We start from the raw sequence: 26,331 nt of genomic DNA, 5'->3' as shown, positions 1-26,331 counted from the left end.
TATAAAAACTTTAATTTGTGATAAAAATTTTGAATTTTGATTAAAAAAATTTGGTTTTTAGTAAAAAATTTGGTTTTCGATAAAAAATTTGATTTTTGATAAAAAATTTGATTTTTTATAAAAATTTTAATTTGTGATAAAAATTTTAATTTGTGATAAAAATTTTAATTTGTGATAAAAATTTTGATTTTTGATATAAATTTTGATTTTTGATAAAAAAAATAGATTTTGGAAAAAAATTCTTTTATAAAAAATTTTAATTTGTGATAAAAATTTTGATTTTTGATAAAAATTTTGATTTTTGATAAAAATTTTGATTTTTGATACAAAAATAGATTTTGGGAAAAAATTAGATTTTTGATAAAAAATTTGAATTTATAAAAAAATATTGATTTTGGTAAAAATTACATTTTTAATAAGAAATATAAAAAATTTGATTTTTAATAAAATATTTGATTTTTTATAAAAATTTTGATTTTTGATACAAATTTTGATAAAAAAAATAGATTTTGGAAAAAAAATTGAGTTTTTATAAAAAATTTGATTTTTGATAAAAATTTTAATTTTTGATAAAAATTTTAATTTTTGATAAAAATTTAGTTTTTTGATAAAAATTTAGATTTTTGATATGAAAATAGATTTTGGAAAAAAATTAGATTTTTGATAAAAAATTTTAATTTACAAAAAAAAAATATTTTTGATAAAAAAATTACATTTTTAATAAAAAATATAATTTTTGATAAAAAAAAATTATTTGTGAAAAAAATTTGATTTTGTAAAAAAAAAATTATTTCTCATGAAATTTTTTGATTTTACATGAAAAATCGTTACTATTTGCTGTATGAACCTAACATTATCTAATTTATTGAAACTCACAACGTCATTCAAATTAGATGATTTTGCGTTTACAAAGTTTACTTAAGAGCTCCGTAATAAAAACTACAACAACAAACCATCAAAGCAAATAAGACCCGGTACATGAAATAATGAGAAGTGCATAGTAAGCACTAACTTTGTTATGGTGAAAGTTAGTAGATAATTCTTCATGAAGCGTGTTTTCTGATGTATTAGTTGAGTGTAAATTATATAGCTGGTAACACATATTGCATATCGTTGGATAGGTAATGAAGTCTAGTTTTAAGAAACTTTAATATTTTTCAAAACATTGCTATAATTCGGGGTCAAAAAGTAGTTTAAGTAAACAGAAAAATTGCTTGAAGGAAATTTCGGGACAAAATAAAAAAATTCATCAAATGAGTCTAATTTAAAAGCCCGGCTTTCACTTTGAACATCGGTTCCACTCCCATGGATCTCTTATAAAGGGGGTGTAGTGTTTCAATTGAAGTAATTGTAAATCTAAAAATGATCAAGTATTAAAGAATGTATGTATGTATCTTGAAATAATCAAACATAATTATTTGTCATAATAAAATATTTGTTTATTTTATTGATTTGGATTATTATTTCATATTGATTTTAAACTAATTGTCATTTTCTTCCCAAACAAAAGCGAATGAATAAATATGCAGGTATTCTCATATAGTAGCAGTTCTGGTTTATTTGAGTCCATAGAGTACCGAAATACTTTTAGTTTTTCTCTATCACTTCGTTTATTTTATCTAATATTGATTCATTAGTTAATCATAAATTACAACTTTACCATTTTGATCCTTTTGTGTAGATCTTATTGAGTAAATGAAGAAATTCCCAACATTAAACCAGCAAAAAATTTAATTACAAAAATCTCAAAAATAATCTTTTGAAATTAAAACAAAAAAACTTTAATTAATTTAATTATTTGTTCATGTTTACCACCCGTTATCAGAATTGTACATTTAGTGTCTGCCAGCTGGCTGTTAGGCATTCTGTAAACAATGTACGAAAGTGTGAAGATTACACAACTCCAGTGGACTAGAGTCCACTATCTGATGCAAACATTTATTAAAAAAAAAATATTAATAAATGTTGCATTTGTTTATTTATGAAAAGATAAACAAAACATGAAGGAATAAATTGAAACATTTTATTAATATTAAACATTTTGGGAGGTCTGTTGTTTATTTCTTTTTCACAGTTTTTGTTTTTTTTTCTTCTTAGTTTGTTAGTATTTTACAATTATTTTCATTAATATTTAAACAATGATAATCATTAATGATAATGATTATTGCGTGTATGTAGTGTGTAACAACACCAGGGGTATTATAAATATTATGTAGAGAGTTTTGGAAAACAAAATTATGGAGTAATGTATTTGGAAAAGGGTGCTCGTTTGGGGTATTAAAACTGACATTTTCAAGTGTTTATGGGACAGTTTAATAATTGTTATCTGGTTGTGTTAAAAAACGATAATTACAGTCAGATAAACATGTAGAACGATTTATGATAGGCCAGGGGAACTTTTGATAATTGGAAAGTTGGTGAGAGGAATGGAGGTATTGGATTCATACGATCTATAGTGTTGAAATAACTCTGTATATTAATTTAATTTCTCATTTGTATTGCTTACTGTAGGGTTTACATGCAACATATACAAAATACTATGCTTTTCTAAAGGTGTAAAGATCAAATATTGATTTTATACTAAAATTCTATCTGAAGCATTCAATATTCCCCCTTAGTAAGTCATAAATTTAATTCTATTCAACCATATCATATCGATTCGTTTTATTTATGATTGTGTAAACATTTTCAAGTAAGTATGTCAAATTTAAAACAAATTAATCATCAACATTCAACTGAAAATATTAAATTTATTAAATAACCCAGCAGTTAATCAAGTAGTCAAGGTATCCCTTATAGAAATAATACATGACAATAAAGATTCGACTCCACTACTAAAGGGTAGTAAAACCCTATACTCAGTTTAGCGATTTTGGTTATCAATTTTTTTTATGTACCTCCAAAAATTCTGAAAATCAGTTGGTCCTCCAAAAAAGGTGTCAACAGTTTTTGGCCAACAACTAATTCAGACTTGGTGATACCGCTTAACTATATATGTAAATAATATAGCTAATAGTCCATTAAACAAACTTTGTTTAAATTTTTTACCAAAAAAATATTTTTTTCGTGTCCTTTTTGTTGAAGAAAATATGGGAACAGCTTTTTTTCTCTTTTTTAGAATAAGTTGGAGGGACTCTTAATTTTTTACTAACAATATTTGGCAAAGTTGTAGTTACTTTGAAGCTGAACAACTCTTGTGAACATATGAATGCAATCTGAATGTGTCTAGGCACTCTAAATAGCTCACAAAGAGCTACAATTAAAACATTTTTGGACATTTGACATGTATGTGCTCTTGGCAGTGCAGAGAGAAGTCAATTGCTTACTTTAAACATCACAGGTAATCTAGTGTGAAGTAAATTGTCACTTAAGTGGCTCTAAGTAATCTAGAGAGTAGTCACTTTAGACGTTAATTTTGTGACTACTTTGGACCAGCTGTCACATAGTCTCATTGAGCCCCAAAAAGGTCAAGTCAACCCCTGCTTAAGACAAGCACGTGTTGTCACCCTAAATGCTAAGTAAAATCACAGGATCGGTACACTCTCCTACAACTGCTGGGTAAACTCTGAATCGAACGCAACTACTACATAAAATAACAATTTAATAAACTTCAATTATTTACACAATATTTTTTTTTTTTTGTTCACTTCAATGTTTGATGGCTTTATCATTAAGCAAATATTAACTAAGTGTATAAATGTCTAAACATAAACATTTAATTTTCAATACATATTTTATGTATTTATAGTTGGTTTAGAGTTAAACCAAAAATTATCTTTATGTGTCACCAATAAATAATAAAAAACTATTCTATAAATCAAACCAAAATATTTGAAAGCGACCACCATATTAATTTATGTGATAAACAATAAAATAATTCTCTATTATTAACATGTACAAGTTATTTTGTATTGTAAACCACATTTAGCTGATAATTAGTTTTATTGGATTTTTTTTATTAAATATTTTACACATATTTATGAATTATAGAATAATTTGTTTGAATTTTTTATTAACATACCTGCACATCTTTGACATACATGTTATTAGTATGTATAACCACAGCACTAAAATTCCGCACGCCATCAAATTCAAAAGTTATTTCGACGGGTCTTCCCTGCAAATTGGCGGTATCATTGCGCCAACCGACCCATTCGTAACCTGAAAAAAAATATGAAAAAAATGTTTTTTTTTTTTAATTTTTATATATAACTAGCACTTAATGCACTAAATTTAGCGGATATCCAATAATTTAAAATGTCATTATGTTGGCTGTTCATTAATTTATATGAATTTAAAATGTAAGATTAGAATAAATTAAATGTACCAGTACGACCTTAGTTTTTTATGTCCTTACTTAATATACATATGTTCCTAGATCATAGGGTAGAAGGGGGATCATTCGCCATAGGGGCACACCTGCCAACACCGAATAACTTAAAAACCGAGTAATCGATTTAGTTACATTATCATATTATGCATTCGTTTGTCGATTATTTATTATCCCTGAAAGTTTGAAAGTTTAATTTTACATATGATGTGAGCCAGACGCGATTAATGGCTTTTCAACAAGCTGTGAAAATATTTCAGAGTGCGAATTTTTTGTGCTAACATCTTTAGTTTTTGTGATACAAAAAAGATATTAGTTGGTGATAGAATGTCAATAATAGTAAACAATAAGTGACAATAGTTTTTTCGGTCATTTAATTTGAAGTATGAAAAAAAATTATATTAAAAACCTCAAAACTGCCCCTGGGGCACATGTGCCAGATACAAGGAATCCCTGTGATTTAGAGCATAATTTTGATAAAATATAGAAAAAACCAGTCACAGTTTGTTTTAATTTTTTTTGCTAAGTTATGTGAAATAAACAATAAATATCTTGTTTATTATACTTTGTACGTTTATATTTTTAGATTATTTTGTCTTGTTTTACAAATGACAAATCTGCTCCATCCCTATATCGTGTTTTCCCCATGGGTAGGGTGGTTTCGCCGTTTTTGGTCAGTCTAGAAATGTTAAAAAAATATGTATATTAAGATGAGATAGGCAAGATTGAAAGTATCTGAAACAAGAAAAAATTAAGAATATGTATTGTGGTTTTAATTTGAGAACGCCTCAAAAAAAGGCGTATGGTCCCCCTACTACTCGTTCTAGATTTATAAGTATCAAAAAGTATAATTAGAAATTCCATTGCAAATTCTTATTCCACTCTGTAATATAAGTAACTAATTTCATGTGTTTTGATCCAACAATTTAGAAAATTAAATGAGAGCTTTGATCAAGTCATCAAATTCTTATCATAAGAGGATAATAAGAAATATTGTGATGATTGACAGACATTTTTCTGGATCGGATCGTCTTCGAACGGAGACACATGTTCGAGATCTACACAGATGGTTCCAAGTAGTGCTTATAAACCGTTTAACCAAAAGCTCGGCTTTTTATAATTTCGGTTTTTGTGATATCCGATTAACAGGTTTACCAGGTTTTTATCACTCGGTTAACCGTTTTTTTAAATTTGCGTTATGGTGATTTTTATAACCGTCACCATGAAAGACAAGTGTATTTACATATAATCCCGAAGGAAACCTGTGGACAAGTGTCTCCAATTGTTAAGCGTCTACATATTTTTATAATTGTCTTTGATGAGAAAAAAAATTTGAATTTGAATATGGCTTTTAAAACTGTTATGAATTCGTACATTTTTGATTTTCATTTTTTTAATACAAAGTCAAAAACCATGCAGTTTCATTACACCGTACGACACTCAATATTAGACACGAACCGGATGATATACGTCTGAAACAATAAATTAAATGGAGAAAAACTGCGTTTTCAGTTTTTTATTTCGTGATCCTGTTTCCTTTTAAAAGGACTTCAAATTTTCAGAGGAGTACATTTTTAAAAAAATGTTTTAAAATACTTCTGATCATCCTACTATATCAAATTTAGTGTCAAATGATCAAGAAGAGTTGTAAAATGTTTCGTATTATTTTTATTTTATCCTGTAAGGATCAAAAGATGTCAAAAATGTCATTTCAAAATTTTTATCCTTGAATATCCTTTTAGATTTCCAATAATTTTTTTTTTAAAAAAATAGTGAGTTAAAGATCCAAACATTGAATACCACATGCCAAAATTTCATCCTTCTATCTTAAGTACTTAAGTGTTAAAAAATATTTTAAATTTGAATTATTTGATTTTTTATATTTTATTTTAATATTTCATTCGAAAAAAATATAACAAAATCCGTTGTGAAAAGCAACGAAGAAGACTTTTTAATAAACAAGTGAAATGGTATAGTCGGGCAAGCCCGACATTATGATACCCTACACCGGGTATATGATTATAAAGAGATCGTCACGAAATTTGGTCGTGAGATTTCGGCTTACATAAAACTTAATTGTGCTGAATTTGGTTTCAATATGTTTATAATTTAGATATTTATGAGAGCTTAACTATTTTCAAATAGGCCAATTGTATGGGGGCTAGGATAAATAATGGCTGTCCTTGGGGCAATATAAAGGTTTGTGCCAAATTTTGTCGAATTATCTTTAAACCTGCGACCTGTAGTTTGATTACAAGGTTTACATGGATGGACGGACAAACGGACGGACATCGCTTAGTCGACTCAGAAAGTGATCCTGAGCAGATTGGTATACTTTAAGGTGGGTGTTGGGACAATATTTTTGTATGTTGCAAACAATAGCCCTAACCCATTATACCTCCCCCAATATGGTGGTGTAGTTTATAAACATGCACTTTTCTTAATAAAACTTTTTTGTATACCAATAATTTTTTTTTTATATTTTAATTTGACCTTTATATATATAAAGGATGAAATTTTGATATTTAGTATAGAGTATTTGGATCTTTAACGCACTATTTTTTTAAAAGGAATTTATTGGCAATCTTAAAGGATATTAAAGGATAAACATTTTTAAGGACATTTTTGACATCTTTTAATCCTTACAGGATAAAATAAAGATAATACAAAATTTTCTACAACTCTTCTTGTTCTTTTGACATACAACAGCCATAGAATTACTAAAATGTACTAAGTAAGTATTTGTTTCCAATGCCTACATATGGTCCCAAATGAAGTACCTAGTCAATATTACTATCGTCAGTAGTTGACTTCCAATGACACGTGCATGTCAAATGTCTAGAGTAAATAGCATTGTCTGGGTGACTGTCTCAATAGTAAGTCAGTACAGTTTCACTATTGACATTTCCTGCAGGGAAGCTTGTCATTCCGTTTGTATAACTTAAAATGACAGATTTACAATAGATGGAGTATCTTCGCAATGCGGTTTTTGTTATTAATAACTTATATGTAATTTTGAGGGTACATATCTGCCATTTATCCTCACTTAGTTATTGAACATTATAGTGTAAACAAAAATGTTTTGTTTTTGCTTCCAAAATGTCGAATTTTGTGCCAACAAAGCGTCATATGAGTGAAGTTTTGCTTAACCACTTTATCCTGAAAAAAGTACCACTGAAGTACACAGATTGCTCATCGAAGCTTATGGCGAATGTGCTTCATAGCATTCAACGTGCGAGATCAAAGGTGGTGATTTTGATACAGAAGACAAATATCGCCCAGACCAGCCAAACAAGTTTCAACAATTGAAGGAATTACTCCATGAAGATTGTTGTAAAACACAACAAGAGTTTGCAAACCATTTGGAGCTACACAAGCAGCAATTTGAAAATAATTGCAAACAGCAGGATTTATCCAAAAGCAAGGAAATTTGACACCGTACGAATTGAATCTGAGAAACCTTGAAATACGATTTTTTATGTCTGAAATGCTGATTGAACCCTGATTGAAAGAAAATCATTTTTGCACCGAATAATTCCTTGGGAAGCCCTGCCAAGCAGCCGAATCGACTCCAAAGCCAAATATCCATGTCACTAAGGTAATTATCAGTTTTTGGTGAGAGCAAAAGGGTGCTGTCTATTATGAGCTGCTGAAATCTGGTCAGGCCATCACAGGGAACAATTGATTCGTTTGAAGCAAACATTGGTCTGAAAACGGCCAAAATATGCGGCCAGACATGAGAACATAATACTTCATAATGGTAATGCTCGGCCACATGTTGCAATACCTGTTAAAAACTATTTACAAAGAAGTGGTTGGGAAGTTTTGCCTCACCCCTCTTATAATCCAGTTCTTGCCCTGTTCGACTACTATTTGTTTCTATCGATGCAGAACGCTCTATCTGGGATACGATGTATGTACTTCAGAACAGAGTATCCGATATTGGCTTGATACGTTCTTGGCCTCAAAAGATGAGCATTTATTTTTGCGAGTAATCCATATGTTGACAGGAATATGGGAAAAGCTCATAGCTAACAATGGCTAATACTTTGAATAAATTTATTTTGTAAAAATGTTTTAAAATAAAATCTACATATTTGAAAGTCAAAAACCATTGATTTTTATAGATAGGGGAGTTGATATAACCATGTCCGTCTGTATGTTGAAATTAAATTTTGAAGCCGATAAATTCCTTACATACAGCATGGATACATCAATATATCCGCTATAGTCCAATTTGCTTTTTAAAATCGAGAAAATCGGCCTATAAATGGTTGAGATATAAGCAAAAAACCACATTATTCAGCGTTAAAATAAAAGCTTGCATGAAACTCTTAAAAAAGAGTTTTAAATAGCCGTCATAAAAAAACTCACTTGAGGAGTTTTATTTTTCCCGTCAAAAAAAAAAAAACTACATCGATGAGTTTTATTTTTTCCGTTATAAAATTAAAGTCATTTGAGGAGTTTTATTTTTCGTGTCACAAAATAAAACTCATTTTATGTAAATTGACACCTAAAGCTTGTCGCTGGTCTGATCATTACAATTTGTAAAGCACCTTGCATTGCAATTGAATAAATTGTCATTAAAATAAAATCATGTGGGATTTTAATTTGTTATTGTTTGATTCCTATTATAAAATGGTTATTGTTTTTTTTTTTTATCAGAATAAACGCAAAGAGTTTTATTTTCTTATGTGAAAAATAATACTCCTCAAGGGACTTTTATTTTATGACGGCTATTTAAAACTCCTTTTTTTAAGAGTTTCATACGAACATTTTTTACGTTGAAAAATAACTATTAACTGTGAAATTGAGATAATTTTTTAATATCACCATAGATTCTAAAAGAGCACGTCAATAAGAATCTATTTGAGTTTCAGTTTTCTGGATAACCATTATTTACGGTCTCCGTTTATATATAATGATATTAAGTTTAAATAAATTTATATTTCTAACAAATTCTATACAGATCTAACCATAACTGATTCGACTCCCCATAAAAGGCCAAAACTACATATTGATGGTGGTTATACAAAATTCGGCACAGCCTAATATACGACTCTTACTTGTTTTTAATATATAAAAAAACACCCGTTATAAACACGCTGCAATTAAGTTTTCCAAGCTAACAACATAACTGCAATTTACAACAGCACTTAAACGTTTTTCATATACAAGCACTTAAATTGTCCTAATTATTGAGTTAATGACAGTCATTCATATAGTAAAACTACAATGTAAACAAAAGCCATTTCACACAGTTTGTTTGTTGTAAATACAAATTTAAAATTTAAATTTGTTTGCTACAACAACACGAAAAACAAATAACAGCTACAACAACTAACTTTCCCTTACAAATCATCGTAATTATAATAATCATCATGATGATGATTATTATTATTATGATTATTATCCTTTAAACAAACATTTGCTTGTCATAATTTTCCTTTTTGTTTTGAATAAATATTGACATATTTAATGGAAATTTTTCATTTTCTAACCATACGATTTCTTTATTTGTTGTTGTTATTATTATTATTACTGTTGCTGCCGTTTTTATTATTTCTTTAGACAGCAATCAAACGTAAGCCATGACAACTTAAAATAATAATAACAGCAACAATAACAATAACAACAACAACATGATAAATAACAACAATCTGTATTAAAATTATTTTCAACAGCAACAAATTCATTATGGAGTGTTAGAATGTATATATGTGCACTAGGGTGGCTCTAATTTTGCACTTTTTTGAATTTTCTATGCTCCCAAGGATTAACATTATTCTCCGTCATTTAAAAACTAAAACAAATTGTTTTCAAACAATTTTCTGGACTCCTTTCGGTGGAAATGTCCATATATAATCTGTAACTTAATAAGATCCTAAGATGATCTAGCTATGACCGTCCGTCCGTCTGTCTGTCAGTTGAAAACACAATAGGGTCTGGTATTGATAATGGACAATAACGACCCTTGACTACAGCTAGACCCAATACAGCAGTATAACACTCTTATTTGTTTAATTTTTCATGTTCCCAATGTCTAACACTATTCTCCGTTATTTTCTGAAATCAGTTCTTTTACCAAAGATTTTTGTTTTCAGCACCGAAACTAGTTCTCTGGAGGCAATATATAAATAACACACCTTCTTAAAAACGCTTCTAGAACTAGTTATTCCATCATTGCTTTTATTGGAATTTGTATTCCTTCATTCAAATATAAAAAATAATGTATTTTTAGATGCTGTATCTAATGGAATTAGATTAATAGATCCATTCATATCCATCATATGTTTAATTTTTCTTCATCAATTCAATTATTATTGAGTTTTTTTTTTTGGACCAATAAAATTTAATTTAATAATTTAAAAACATGTAACTACTTAGTTCCTTGCCTTTCACAACATCCTTCTTTAGAATGAGTTCTAGAAATAGTTCCGATATCACAATAAATCCTTTAATTTCAAACCGAAATTTTATGAATTTTATACCTACCATCAAAAAGATTGGTCCTTTTAAAACTCTCAGACGATCTACAATACTATGTCGTTTTGTTTGTTGGCAAGATATGACCTCGAGGAAAGCACGTAGGTGCAGAACCAGACTTATGTGATATCATATAATCTCCAAAATAGTTCATACATTTCACAAATGTTTTGCTATTTCCTTTAAATATGTTTAAGATAATACGGTGATATCAAAAATGTCGTCATTCAAAAGAAATCGTATTTGTGGGCCATACAAAACACCAGATTTTACTTTTTCTATTCTCAAACCTTGGAACTTTCTTGAAAGAAAGGCATGGATGTTCGGTTCTGTCCAAAGCTTAGGTACACCAGACATCAAATGACTACGTTTACCGCTTTCCCACTATCTAAAATATTCACTACACACATTACACACAACATTTCGAATCCACAGCTTATTCAGGTATTTAAATGAAAAACGTGTTTCTTACTAAGTCTGATATATATTCCCGTCGTTGCTACATGGAGCATGGAGCCTTAACAAAATTTTTGCATCTGGATCTCTTCATCGCGATGTTTTTTTTATTTCATTCCAGTTTGTATTCATATTTGCAGCATCGATCTCAATTTGTCTACGTCACATATGACATGCACGTCCTCTTCTGCGGTTGCCTTGCGGGATCCACTCAATAGCAGTTCTAGCAATATCTGAAAGTATGGTGTGATTTCACCAGTTAAATTTTCGACTTTCTATTTCATTGGTTATAGGTAACTGGTTCTTTAGATGACATAATCTGCTGTTTGACATAGTCTGTGGCCAAAAAACTCGAAGGATTCTTCTACATTTCGCATCCATAAAGTAATAAGATCGAACATTTGAGTTAAATATATTTAATTTGCACGACGAGAGAGAATTGGAGAATTCCATATCTTATTGAGTTGGCCATAGGCTTGCGTTACCTTTAGAATTCTATTTGGAGTATGTGCACCTAAGCCTCCTCATCACATCATGATAGCGCCAAGGAACGGAATAAATCAACCTCCTCCAAAGTCTCATTATCAATTATAAAGCTATTCCGCGATTTTCGTGTTAATTTGCATTACTTTAGTTTTGCCAATATTTATCTTGAGACCAGTGTTCTTAGCAGATTCTCTGGGAAGTTACAATTTGATGGTTATATCAGAGTACCGAAGAAAGAGAAGGCAGACATCATCAAAATATTCCGGATCATATAACCGGTCCCAAAGTCCCCAAACAAACCCCCTGCTATAGGTATTCTCAACTTTTAGACTGTGTATTAAAAACAAATGTAACAAAACATATTTCGGTCATACTGACAACTTTTCGGAGATGGGGGCATAATGATAAAAGCAATTTATTTTTAGAAATCTACATATACGATTATGAAATGGGCACACGAATTTACTTATGACAGCCAATATTGAAAAATGAAGGTAGATCCTAAGCTAAGGAAAAGGCGCAGGAAAAAAGTTTAACAAAATTTAAATAAACTTTATTGGTATTACCAATTGCTACTTTGTCCAAAAATTTTAAACTTCAAATAAGAAGCGCAACCTCTAAACTTTATCCGATTTTACTCAATCTTTCAGTACTTGGTTTCGAAATGAATGAGAACAATTTTAGATCATAGGAGCATCGAAAATCGATAAGGGTTTCCCTAATGTGTTAGTAGGTTTGTATAAGTGTGTGTATGTGTATTACATTTGAAATTATTTGTTTTTCCGTGTTTCTATTATGGCAGTTGATGGTTTTATTTTCATTTTTAAAACAAAATGACAGCACAAGTTGCAAAATTGAAGTAAAGGGTGTCACGGTATGACATTTTTTTTTTTTTTATCATCATTTATTTATTGTATCTTCATTATTTAATGAACTAACAATAAGTGGTTCAAATCTTATATCTAATAATTATTATTTAATTAGTCCAGCCAGTGCCGGACGAAAAAATTTTGTATTCATGGTTGTTTTGATTAAATTGGCATTCTTCCTTCTAGATTAGGTCTGCTGTGTCCCTCTTTCTTAATCGAGTGTGGCCACGGTTATCTAATATGTTGCGGGCCAGCGGGTTTGGGTGAACTTCAAGTTTTTTTTAAATATTTTTGTACATTTTTCGAGATTTCAGTTTTTACAATGGGCACGTTTAGATCTTTGTGTATATTCGCGTTTTTGATATACCAGGGGGCAACTGTGATCATTCTTAGAAACTTGTTTTGGCGTCTTTGGATCTTTTCTACATTTGACGCTGAGGCCGTGCCCCATAACTGTATGCCATAACACCATATCGATTTTATGATCATGTTATAAAGTAGAAGTTTACAATCTAAACTAAGCGTAGAGTTTCTGCCAATAAGCCAATTAATTTGAATTGATTTCAATTTCATTTGAGTCAACTTTGCATCTATATGACTTTTCCATGTAAGGCGACGTTCGAGATGTATTCCGAGGTATTTTACTTCCGATTGTTGAATTATTGTTTGGTTATTGATATGAATAGGGGGGCATGATTCTCTACGCAATGTAAATGTTTCCATTGTTTTAACCATTTTTTTAATTCAAATATGTTGGTTGGTTGGTTTACGTGATAGTTCACTACATGCGAACAATCAAGTAGAGTCGAAGGGACCCCGTTTTGATGAGACCACACCACTCGTCAGATGTATTGTCGTTTACATCGCAATGTAACTAAAAAGTGCTAGCTAGACCCAACCTGTAGCTGTGAGATATCTTAGTAGGTCATTGAGTTTAGACCCGGCTACCTCACCAAGGTTAGTCAATGTATAGTTGCCCATGAATTTATGTCTCTTGACACTCAGAGCTGGGCATTCGCAGAGAAGGTGGAAAGTAGTTTCTTCCTTTTCCCTATCCTTATAACTGCGGCAATGGTCGTTAAAGGGGAGTCCCAGGCGATTTGCGTGCTTGCCTAACGCCCAGTGTCCCGTTAATACTGCCAACAACCTAGATATATCCCTTCTATTCCGGGTTATCAGTTGCATAGTGCGTTTTTCGTTAAAAGATGGCCACATCAACTTGGCTACCCTACATGTGTCTAAATTACGCCATCTATTCTCAGCCTTTGTAAGAAAATGTCGGAAGATGATACCTTTAATAGTCCCCAGTGGAATTGCTACTGAGACGGCATTGGAGATATCTAAGGCAGATCCCATTCTGGCTAGTTCGTCTGCCTGTTCATTACCGTAGTGGTCCCTGTGCGCAGGTACCCAAACCAAAGTAATATCAGATAGACGACCTAGCCTTGACAGAGAGTTCTTACATTGCCTAACTAGTGAAGATGAATTTGTGTAGGCATTCAGCGAGAGAAATGCCGCCTGACTGTCGACAAAAATACCTATATTGTCGCGGGTGTTATGATCAAGTAGTGTATTGCAAGCTGCCATGATTGCAAAAATTTCCGCCTGGAAAACACTACACTCATTCGGAAGACGATACGAAATACCTATCTCGGGTTCGTCACAGAAGACGCCAGAACCAACACCACAGCTCATTTTCGAACCGTCTGTATATATCCTAGTGTCATATTTGTACACGAGATTACCCATACCCCACTCACTCTTGGAGGGGATTAAGACCTTGAATACCCTATTAAAATCTGTATATGGAGTAATATAGTCAAATATGTAGTTTTGTAAGTAACGAGACGCTTGTTGAGGGTTTTCATGAATACTTAGAATAGCAGTATCATCAGCAAATGTTGATGTATGAATGTGATTGTTAGTTGGCATATCAGACGAATATATCAAATATAAAAAAGGTGCCAGGATACTGCCTTGGGGGACTCCAGCTTCAATGGGTTGTGCAGTACTTAAAAAGTCTACATGTCTTACAAGTCTATGGGTCTTTTAAGACTTTTTGTTGCTCGCCATAATGAATAATCCGATTGCGGGGTTGCGTCCAGGCTTTCTAAATATTTATTCAATGATTCCATTTTTCGAAATTCCAAGAGCTTTTTAAGTCTTTTTATACAATCTTTAAGCTTCGATTTTAGTTGGGGTGATCTGTGCAATTGCCACTCTCTTCGAAATCTTCTTTTTTCATTTAAGAGCCGTTCGACATCTGCAGAATTAATTCTATTATATCTGATTTGTCGCGAGGTTTGGGTAGCATGTTGAACAGCCAGTTTGAGATTTTTATCGAAATTGATAAGAGTGTGATCGATGTTTTATGGTATTCTTAGCGGTATGTTTTCCGAGCAATGTGTACTGAGGTATTTTTTATATTTGAGCCAATTTATTCTTGTGCCTGCCATCGCTAAATTACCAGTCGGGGGTACAATTTCTAGGGGGCTCAATAAAGTAACAATAGTGGGTGAGTGATCTGAAGATAGTTCCAGCGAGGATTAAATTTGAATCATTTCTCTAGGGATATTTTTCATCACGCTAAAATCAATAACATCTGATATTTTTCGTGGGTCAGTAGGCCAGTAAGTAGGTTGGCCGCTCGAAAGCACATTCAAATCCATTTTAGAAATTGTATCGAACATTTATTTGAAGGTGAAATATTTGAAATGTTTCCATAAGATTTTTGGACTATTTCCTAGAGTCTTAAATAACACTTCCATTTAAAATACCTTTTATGAGCAAACATTCTTTCAAACACAATTTCAGGGCAAAATACAGTTATTATCATTGCACAATACACATCCCAACTAATAATAATCACTCAGATGTTTACAGCACATACCGGCGAACGACGAATATTAATAGTAACAATTTGTAAACGGACATTAAGAAAAATAGACATACATACAAACAAATACAATACCTACATCCCTAAACAAAACAAATTATATTTGTTTTGTTGACATTTAAAATTGTTTGAATGACAAACAAATACACAACACAAACACACATTCCTACAACAATTCAGAACTTAACTTTTCCATTATAGAGAACTCGAAGTCGAATAAAAACGTTCAACATTAAAAATGAAAATGAAAGTTTGCCATGTTTAGATAAAAAATAGGTCTATATAAAAGTAACAAGAACGAGAGTGGGAGGTCGTTTTATACACCAGAGACCAACTAGTACAAGACAGGATAATTAGTTTGCTTTTGTATTGAGACAGTTTTACAAAGCGAGAGAGAAAGCGAGTTAAATATTTATACAGGTTTCAGCTTTTCTTTCCGCATAGTGGTACGAGTATTTACTTACAGTTTAACCTGGTTTGTGGTCGTTTTTTTTTATTCTGAAAGAAAATTGTTTACAACTTTATGAATCATTGACATGCTTGTGCATAAATAAAGTATATACAATGTATGAATGTTGTATGAACAGTTGACAAGACATTTTTATTATATTGGCAAATTTCTTACGTGTCTATAAATTTTATTTTTAATATTAATATGATGCCATTAAGTTATCAAAATGAATTGAAGACAGTTTTAGTAGAGACATGACAAAGACAAGTATCTAATGTATAAAAAAGCTTTAATAACATTTCAAGGGAAATATTGCTGCCATTTAGAGACAAATAGTTGACTTTAAAAGGTATTGGTTCTCTAAACAAAGTTTTATTACCTTAAACTCTTTACAAAAATGTATATAATATAAACCGAAGTATGTAGCAACTTTGTGTTTACTGACCTTGTCGTATTACAATATAATGTTCGAGGAATTCAAAATTACCTAAAGATAACAAACAACATTGAGATTTTTTGATTGACAAGATTTTTCAGTCACCCATCAATCGAATTTTAACAGAAATATCACAAAAATTGTCCTTGAATATCAAACACAAAGAACTGAATCCTTTGAAATAACGATTGCTTTTAATGAAAAAATAAACCCAGTAGGAAAATGGTATGTCAAATACAAGCCAGATTCTTGAGAATAAAGACCGCAACTAGAAACCGAAATAGAATTGAACTAGAGCTGAACTAGAACTGAACTAGAACTGAACTAGAACTGAACTAGAACTGAACTAGAACTGAACTAGAACTGAACTAGAACTGAACTAGAACTGAACTAGAACTGAACTAGAACTGAACTAGAACTGAACTAGAACTGAACTAGAACTGAACTAGAACTGAACTAGAACTGAACTAGAACTGAACTAGAACTGAACTAGAACTGAACTAGAACTGAACTAGAACTGAACTAGAACTGAACTAGAACTGAACTAGAACTGAACTAGAACTGAACTAGAACTGAACTAGAACTGAACTAGAACTGAACTAGAACTGAACTAGAACTGAACTAGAACTGAACTAGAACTGAACTAGAACTGAACTAGAACTGAACTAGAACTGAACTAGAACTGAACTAGAACTGAACTAGAACTGAACTAGAACTGAACTAGAACTGAACTAGAACTGAACTAGAACTGAACTAGAACTGAACTAGAACTGAACTAGAACTGAACTAGAACTGAACTAGAACTGAACTAGAACTGAACTAGAACTGAACTAGAACTGAACTAGAACTGAACTAGAACTGAACTAGAACTGAACTAGAACTGAACTAGAACTGAACTAGAACTGAACTAGAACTGAACTAGAACTGAACTAGAACTGAACTAGAACTGAACTAGAACTGAACTAGAACTGAACTAGAACTGAACTAGAACTGAACTAGAACTGAACTAGAACTGAACTAGAACTGAACTAGAACTGAACTAGAACTGAACTAGAACTGAACTAGAACTGAACTAGAACTGAACTAGAACTGAACTAGAACTGAACTAGAACTGAACTAGAACTGAACTAGAACTGAACTAGAACTGAACTAGAACTGAACTAGAACTGAACTAGAACTGAACTAGAACTGAACTAGAACTGAACTAGAACTGAACTAGAACTGAACTAGAACTGAACTAGAACTGAACTAGAACTGAACTAGAACTGAACTAGAACTGAACTAGAACTGAACTAGAACTGAACTAGAACTGAACTAGAACTGAACTAGAACTGAACTAGAACTGAACTAGAACTGAACTAGAACTGAACTAGAACTGAACTAGAACTGAACTAGAACTGAACTAGAACTGAACTAGAACTGAACTAGAACTGAACTAGAACTGAACTAGAACTGAACTAGAACTGAAATAGAACCTGAAGCAGAACCTGAAGTCCAACATGAAGTAGAACCTGAAGTAGAACCTAAAGTAGAACCTGAACTAGAACCTGTAGTAGAACCGAAGGAGAACCTGAAGTAGAACCTGAAGTAGAACCTGTAGTAGAACCGAAGGAGAACCTGAAGTAGAACCTGAAGTAGCACCTGAAGGAGAACCTGAAGTAGAACCTGAAGTAGAACTTGAAGTATAATCTGAAGAGGTACCTCAACTAGAACCTGAACTAGAACCTGAGCTAGATCCTGTACTAGAACCTGAATTAGAGCCTGAACTAGAACCTCAACTAGAATCTGAACTACAATTCGTCTGTATTTTAAATTTTCAACTGGGTTACATATTTTTTTAACAAAGTATTTGCTTATAAAAATATTTTTATTTGTTCCTTAGTCAACATCTCTCGCGTTATAGATGCCATGAGATACCGTATAACAAATAACATAATCAGGTTTCTTAACATTAAAATATTCTTTTGACATGTGCCACACGCACGGTGGCATTATATGACATTTTTGTCTTTCAATATTTTTTCCACAGCATCTTAGCGGCAGCAAAGAAAAAAAACATGCGCTCATAAACATATCATCCAAGGCCAGAAAACAAGAAAAATCAGCTAGATAGCTAGTTCCACTTACAAAACATGCAACTGACGATGACTGCTCGTATGTAGGATTAGGAACGGATTGTCAATAGCAGCAACAACGTTCATAGAAGTAATAGGAACAGTACACAGAGAAAACTGTTACTTTGTAAACATTTAAATTGTTGTCTATTATGGTTATGGGATGCGATAGATATTAGAGATATTTATGAATATTTAGCTAAATTTCTGTTGTTGGTGTTAGCTTGCAAGAAATGAAAACAGATTTTATATTTTTACTAAAATGGTTTTCTCAGTGTAACCATAACACTTGTATTTATGCTGTTGTAACTCGCTACACAGCATAAAGATTTTTTTTTTTTCATACTCATAAATTGTTATAAATTTTATTATGCTTAGATAAGCAAATACATGTCTTTACTAAACTTTCTTGTATATAAAAATATATTTTTATGTATCTCTTTGTGCATTTTATTGAATACATTTTTTTTTATTAGTTTATGTTGTTCTTTATACTGTTGCGTACTTACCTTTGCCAAAACCTTGATCTAAACGAAAATTATCTTTGCCCTTTTGACCATCAACCAATTGACCTAAACCTTCAACAAAACGTTCATCCTCTTCATGGCCATCATAAGATTTATCTGATAAATCGATTTCCATGCCACGTTGTACGCCTTTTGGTATGCTGTACGATAGGAGGCCCTCTAAAATGAAAGGAAAGAAAAAAAGCAAAGATAAAAATTAAATTGGTTGCTTATAAAGAATTTAAAGGAAGATATTTAAAAAATAAATTTTTATTTTGAGATGAAAAAGAAGGAGGTTTAAAGTGTTTTTGAATATTAATATTTTTATATTCATTACTTTATATTTACATATTTAAATTTCATGTTCATTTCAGTAAATAAATTTAGTTTTTATTTACTTAAACTTTAATTGATTATTCGACATTATTGTTTTTGACACATTTAACATATTTAATTCATAATAAACACAGAAAAACATTTCATTTATTCATTAACTTGTAAGAATTTTAAAATTAATTACAAATCATAAACCAACAGAAATATTTATGAATAATTTACACACCAAAAAAACCAATCAACCACAAATTATTATAAAAACTTATAGGAAACATTTTTACAATTTAATTATATTTGAGGTTTTTTCTATACAGTTTGACTGGTTAATTGTATGAAAGTATTGTTAAATATTTAATAATTAAAAAAGTTAAAGGCTAAATAAATATTTAAGTATGTATTTACTTTTACTATGGAAAAACTGTTAAATGTGATTACAATAAGAAAGTAGAAAAATATGTTATAAATAATGATTTTTAAATAAGTAAGGACTTATTTCAGTATTACACTTTTTCATTTATTTTCCTATTGTCTTTGTAGTTTTCTGGCTGCTTTTGAGTTTTAAAATTTCAATTAAAATATTTGTAGTCTAGCCTGAGGCCTTAAAATTAATTTCAAATTGTGGCTTTTCTTGTGGAAATATTTGTAAGGTATTGACAATTTTAAGATATAATAGTCAATTGTAAATACTTATTTATTAATGTAATAATTTGCATATATTTTAATACAAATATTAAAATCTATAAGGAAAACTAGCCAACGAAAAAGGTTAAACTATTTAATTTGTAGACAGGCAATATAAATTGGCAAATGTTAGAATTTAAAAGCAGATAGAGCAAGGAATAAAAACATCAAATTTTAACAAATTTAAGGTCTCATTAATCAGCAGTTAAGCAAGTAGTCATGTATCCCTTATATACAGTAATTGTAACTAATGTCTGAACATTTGGCTGACTCCAACCGATATATTTAGGGTCACTTGACACTATTAGTAGGGCAGAGAGAAGTCAATTCGATACTTTATACATCCACTTAAGTATCTATAAGTAATCTAGAGTATAATCGCTTTAAGCGTTAATTGTGTACTCTGTTTTTTTATGAGTAATTCGTACAAACTGGATTTTTATAAATTGTGTTGATATAATTCTCATACAGTTTATTTTCTTTTTGCTTAAGTATACTGACGTCGCATGTAACCTAGCGTGAATACAATTGTCACTTTAGTGTCTCTAAGTAACCTACAGTGTAGTCACATTAAATGTTAATTATGAACTGTACCTTAAAAAGTAGTTATTTCACCCACCAGAAGTAATTTGTTGGAGAGTACTCCGATGAATGTTTGTTTACAAGCAATCACTTATTGGACTGACTATGAAGTGTCCTTTTAGATGACTATTTCAGATCAGTTAGCACCCGTACATGTTAAAATAACTAGTTATGTAGGGTCAATTGACGCCCTTCTTATGATATTTTGAAATAGCGTTTGCTTCATACACGTACTATAAGGGTAGTAATAGATGGGGTTTGCTCCAATAATTTCATATTGAGCTCTGGAGTCCCCCAGGGTTCAGTTCTTTCTCTTTCCCTTTTTTAAATCATCAATGATTTACTAAATATCACTTCAAATCCAATTTATTCATTCCCAGATGATAGTAATATCTGTCACTTATATTCATTCGACCATAGACCAAGTCTTTATCAGATTAATGCACAGAGAAAATAGATTCGTAGTAGCAACTGAATTTCTTGCCAATCGAATGATTCGGTTGCACACATAGAATTTTTCGGTTCTACCAACAGAAATTCAGTTGATAAATAAGAATGTCGGTTGAAGCAACCAAACTTTTGTTACCCCTTCTGAAATTGTGTAGTCACAACTGTAAAATTCGGTCACTTATTTAGAATCATTCGATTGGCAACAAATTCAGATGCTACTACGAACCCGTATTCTCTGTGTCAATATCGAATCGTCCGATAAATCGTGGCCTTATAACAATATCCAGATGGGGGTGAATTGAGCCGAGTTAATTTCAACGAACTCAAAACTCAAAACTGCCTATTGACACACAAAAGGTTTGAGATTTCCCCTCAATCAATTCTTCGTATGGCTAATGCAACTGTTGGAGTTTCAGATAAACTTTTTATTCTAGGTACGAGAATACAGTATGACGTCCATTGGAATCGTCATAGTATAGTCGATGATGTGAATGAAACTTATAGGTTCTTGGGTTTCTTGGACCGGTTCGGTCATCTGTCTCCCCTTTCGAACTTTTTCGCATATAAACTAGCTTTATTCGTCCAAAATTAGAATATAATTCCCACTTATGGGCCGTAGCTGCATTGTCAAGTTTAGAGCAGCTGTAACGGGTTCAAAGAAGGTCAATTGATCTTATAGGTGATGAAACTGTTACCCGGTTTATCGATACTTTAGAACTTTGTCGGAATGTGGTCAGCTTATCCTTATTTTACAAATATAACCACGAGTGTTTCTCAGCAGACATTATAAATCTTATACCTAATAAACGCTCTATCATGCAGATCTCAGCCATTGCTACAAATTTGAGTTTCGACCTAACACTTATTATAGGGAAAATTCTTTTATATAATAATGTACTGGTTCGATTACTAAATTATGAAGGAATCTTACAGGAGGACATAAGCTTTAAGAAAATTTAATTTTTGAGCACACTGCTGGAATAGGGTACCAAAGTCAACAGCCTCTGGTTAGGAAAACTTTATAAATCTTGCAACTTGTACTCAAATAAACAGCTTTCAATGAATGAAACCTTGTGATAAAAATTTGCGCTATCGCACAGTGCTCTGTTCACATATTAGCAAGAAATAAAAATAGAAGGAGTACTCGTGAACGGAAAAAAATTGGTAAACAATAATATTTTGGTAAAATTGAGAAAAAATATAAATTAGAAAAAAATCGGTGTCATAAATCCTGAATTTTACATAAATAAAATTTATTATAAAATTATATTATTATTATAATAAAGTTTGATGTCTGATCGCAGCAAGGATTCTGTTAGCAGCATTTTTTTTAAACTAACTATAGACCATATTAAAATCATCCTTTTGCAGAAATAAAACTTTTACCATAAATAGCAGAATCATAATAATGTTGCTTACAAAATCGTATTTTTTTTTTATTTTAGAAACTTATCATTAATATGGCGAAGATTCATACCGGGAATCATACAACCACTGTTTGATGATATTATTATGATGATATAATTATATTATTAGGAATGAGTCTAAGCTCTAGTGGATCAAGATGGTGTCTCAAATACTCTTTTATACACTATCTGGTGGTGTAATCTATTACTCATGTCATGTCAATATGGAAACGAGGATGAGTATACCTTTCCTCGATATCTACATTAAATTTGTCACTATTAACATGGCTTTACGACTAGAAGAGTCACGTCGACTGAAATTTTACGGTATTGGTCATGGTACCATCCCCAAAAAACTAGGCTACCCAATTTACTGGCAGCAGACGTATTTTATAATACCCACACCAAACCTTTGGGATCAGAATACAGACAAAATGTGGCTGGGTTACAAACTGTGTAATCCTTGTATTTTCTCGGATTAAAACAATTTCAACACCTTGTCGTGTTGGTATATGTTTAAGGACATGATGGCAACCGCTGAAATTATGTTACAAATGGATCGTACTTGAACTAACTTATGGCCTAAAGGGACATTCATATCTCCCTGGCTGTGCTATCGAATATGATTGATGAATTGACTTTTAAAGAATCGGAATCCAAAATGGTCTGGCTCTTATTAACACAGAAAAGAATCAAGATTCTCTTGGTTGTTAGTAGGAAATCAATTAGTCACCTGATATAGATATTACACTTTATCGGCACTTTATGACTAAAGATATGTCGCAACATTTGGGTTACACGCATAACAACTATTGCATAAATTGTCTGGATAAGGAAGTATCAGGGTTAAATCTCGATATATTTCATGTTTGGCACTGTCATTTACTCGGTGTGAGATTTGTACTGTCTCCAAGAAGTATTACGAACGGATCTAGTCATATTTGTCAGAATAGCTTCCAAAGAAGCGAAAAATAAGTTAAATCTGTTAACAACCTTACGAAAATGATATCGAGAATATTTAGTACGCAGAAATTACTGATTATCATGAAATATGAAAAACGGAATATTTTAAAAATCTTATTTAAGATACAAATTCTAATTTTTCAAACCCAAAATTGTTTCTATTAAAAATTCAATACAATTAATTTTGTAACGAAATTTTCATATTAAAAGAATTAGAAAAACAATTGTAATTTTTTTATGAAATGAACTCGATTTTTTTAAATATCTATATCTACTCGGCTATCAATAATGATCCAGAATACACATAAATACTTTATGGGGTCAGAAATGAAAATTACCATAAAAGAGCAAAATATGCATTCCAAGCCAAAATTCTTAAAATGTTCTGGAAAAGATAAATTGTTTATACAGGGCTTCATAGAACGTACAATACGTTTTCCATCTGATTGCATTTCAATTACTTTTATTAAAAATAATCCATAACAAAACGCAAATAGCTACCACTTTAAAAAGTTTTTAGATAAATGAAAAAATTTAATTTACGTCAGTAGTTTATATATTGGAAATGTTTCTTTTTTGATCTGAGCCATTATTTTCGATATTGAATTCAAGTAAAATTATTAACGTTTGTTATTTGTTTTAATCTGTAGAATTGGCTTTAAAATCGCAATTATTGCGTCTTTTTATGAATCTCCTCATTTAAATAACGATTTGCAAAACTAATTTAAACATTTGAATAATACTTGACATATCTTCAATACAAATTAAACCTCAATAAATAATTCAATTCTTTTAAAACTTTCGAAAAACCTTCAAATTTTCGGTAAAAGAACAACAGAAAATGTAAAAATTTTATTTTTTTTGGTCATCTGACCAGTGACCACAATTCAATATTTGTTTGGAAAAAGCTTCAAACAAACACACTGAAATAAGGACATATACATACAATTACAATACAATAAAATACACATACAAATATATCTGTACATATATGAATATGCACTCATACAAACAAAACTAAACCAAAGTTGAAATGTGTTGTGTATAAGTATGCATGTGTGTTTATATAAAAGTAGACACATTAGAGTGGCGCTTGTATTGCACTTTTTGAATTTTCTAACAAATTTTCGAATCATTTTTCTTTCGATATCGGGGCTTTTAGTTTACAAATAGATGATAAAATATACAGTATTTTCCGACATCGATAACACATTATTTGGTGTATGACTTAAATTGCGTATCTTATGAACGAGGTTTTTGTTTATAATATCATATATGTCCCTTTGAAGGGTAATATATCTGTCATTTGTTCTCACTTAGTTATTGAACACAATAGTGTAAACAACAACGTTTTTTCTTTGCTTTGAAAATGTCGAATTTTGTACCAACAGGGCATCATATGCAGGAAGTTTTGCTTTACTTCTTTAATTTCGAAATAAAAGTTCCGCCTGTAGAACAAGTGAGTTTGCAAAAATCAAAAATTTCATGTGCCCTAAAAAAATATTGAATAAACCTATTTTACAGGAAATTGTCCATCGATTTCAAATATGCTACTCTTATTATAATCAGATTTTTGATTCAGAAGATATAGCCCTTCAAGATTGACTGATTGGCTACGTACCCAGTTCGCCGAGTTCATTCGAGGATGTCCAATAGTACATAACAACACCACACCTTACTTCTTATGATGTTAATGCTCTAAGAGCAGCCTGACTCTCAGACATAACAAATATTTTGTTATTCCTTAATCTCCTTCTTAAACATTTATTAGAGCATATAAAGATGGCGTAACTCTCCGGCTGAAATATTGATGGGAATGTACCCATTGGGATACCCCTTTGTAAATTGGCCCCATAAATACCAGCCCCAGCATCACCATTAGCCTGTTTGGAACCATCAGTAAGCCATACTTGATCGACATTATTCTGCCACCATTCATCCCTGTCAGGTACAAGGACCCAAGTAATCGAAATACAGATGAGGCGTTATACCATGTCAAGTAATACTCTCGAGGTCACCTGATCCACCTTTTTCCAACATGACAGTGGAGCATACATTATTATTGGCCTAATTACCGTAATAAAATACCAGTAAATCATCTTTGGTTTTAAGACCCCACGTTCTTTTTTGATACACAGATAAAACAGATTCGTGATATCAATCGAATTTGTTGCCAATCGAATGATTCTTCCTTAGTGACCGAATTTTACAGTTGTGACTACAAAATTTTGGAAGGGGTATCAATCGAAATTCTTCTTTATTAACTGACTTTCTGTTGATAAAACTGAAAAATTCTATGTGTGAAACTGAATCATTCGATTGGCAACAAATGGTTGGATAAATGAGAATTCGAATTCAGAGTCCTATCAAGTGTAACCCCAATATATTTTACCTCCTTGGAAGTCTAATAACTCTCCGTTTTTTAAATGGTATAAGAATTGTCTTGGCTGGCTTAAAGATCAGCCCCCTTTCCAAGCACCACTTGGTGGTTGCTATGAATAAAGCAGTCTGCATCCTTTCCAATCCAGTAACAGAGATTACTAAGACGTCATCGTAAGCATATGTGCGGAAATCTAAGTTGTTAAGTTCTTCCAGAAGTTCATCGATACCTTGAGTCCAAAATAGAGTGTGGACATCCCCTAGTTGCCCTAATAGTTTTCCATGATCCTCCTAAATCCAACTTAATTAGTCAGGATGAAAGCATTTCCAAAATCCATTTTCTTATAATATAAGGAACCTCTTTTCTATGCAGTGCTAGATCAATAGCACCGTATGATATATTGTCGAAGGTCCCCTGAATGTCAATAAATGCACAATGCGATATGTAATTGGCACATATGGCTTTCTCTATTAGCGTCGTCACATGTTGTCACCGTAGATTTT

The 26,331-nt window shown here is 31.3% G+C and overlaps 1 protein-coding gene across 1 annotated transcript in view; it reads right to left on the bottom strand.

The window, feature by feature from the left end:
- The window catches only part of LOC135952185 (discoidin domain-containing receptor 2-like), a 284,912-nt gene that overhangs the window by 84,157 nt on the left and 174,424 nt on the right, over positions 1-26,331 (bottom strand). Inside the window, exons 5-6 of the mRNA XM_065502025.1 lie at positions 19,034-19,210; positions 4,022-4,161 (exon numbers count right to left, since the gene is read on the bottom strand). Of these exons, the coding sequence (XP_065358097.1) occupies positions 4,022-4,161; positions 19,034-19,210 (317 nt within the window). The remainder of the gene's footprint in view (positions 1-4,021; positions 4,162-19,033; positions 19,211-26,331) is intronic.

The sequence above is a fragment of the Calliphora vicina genome, chromosome 2 (genome assembly GCF_958450345.1).
Source record: "Calliphora vicina chromosome 2, idCalVici1.1, whole genome shotgun sequence".
In the NCBI taxonomy this organism is placed as follows: Eukaryota; Metazoa; Arthropoda; class Insecta; order Diptera; family Calliphoridae; genus Calliphora; species Calliphora vicina.
This window is presented reverse-complemented; position numbering and strand designations above follow the sequence as displayed.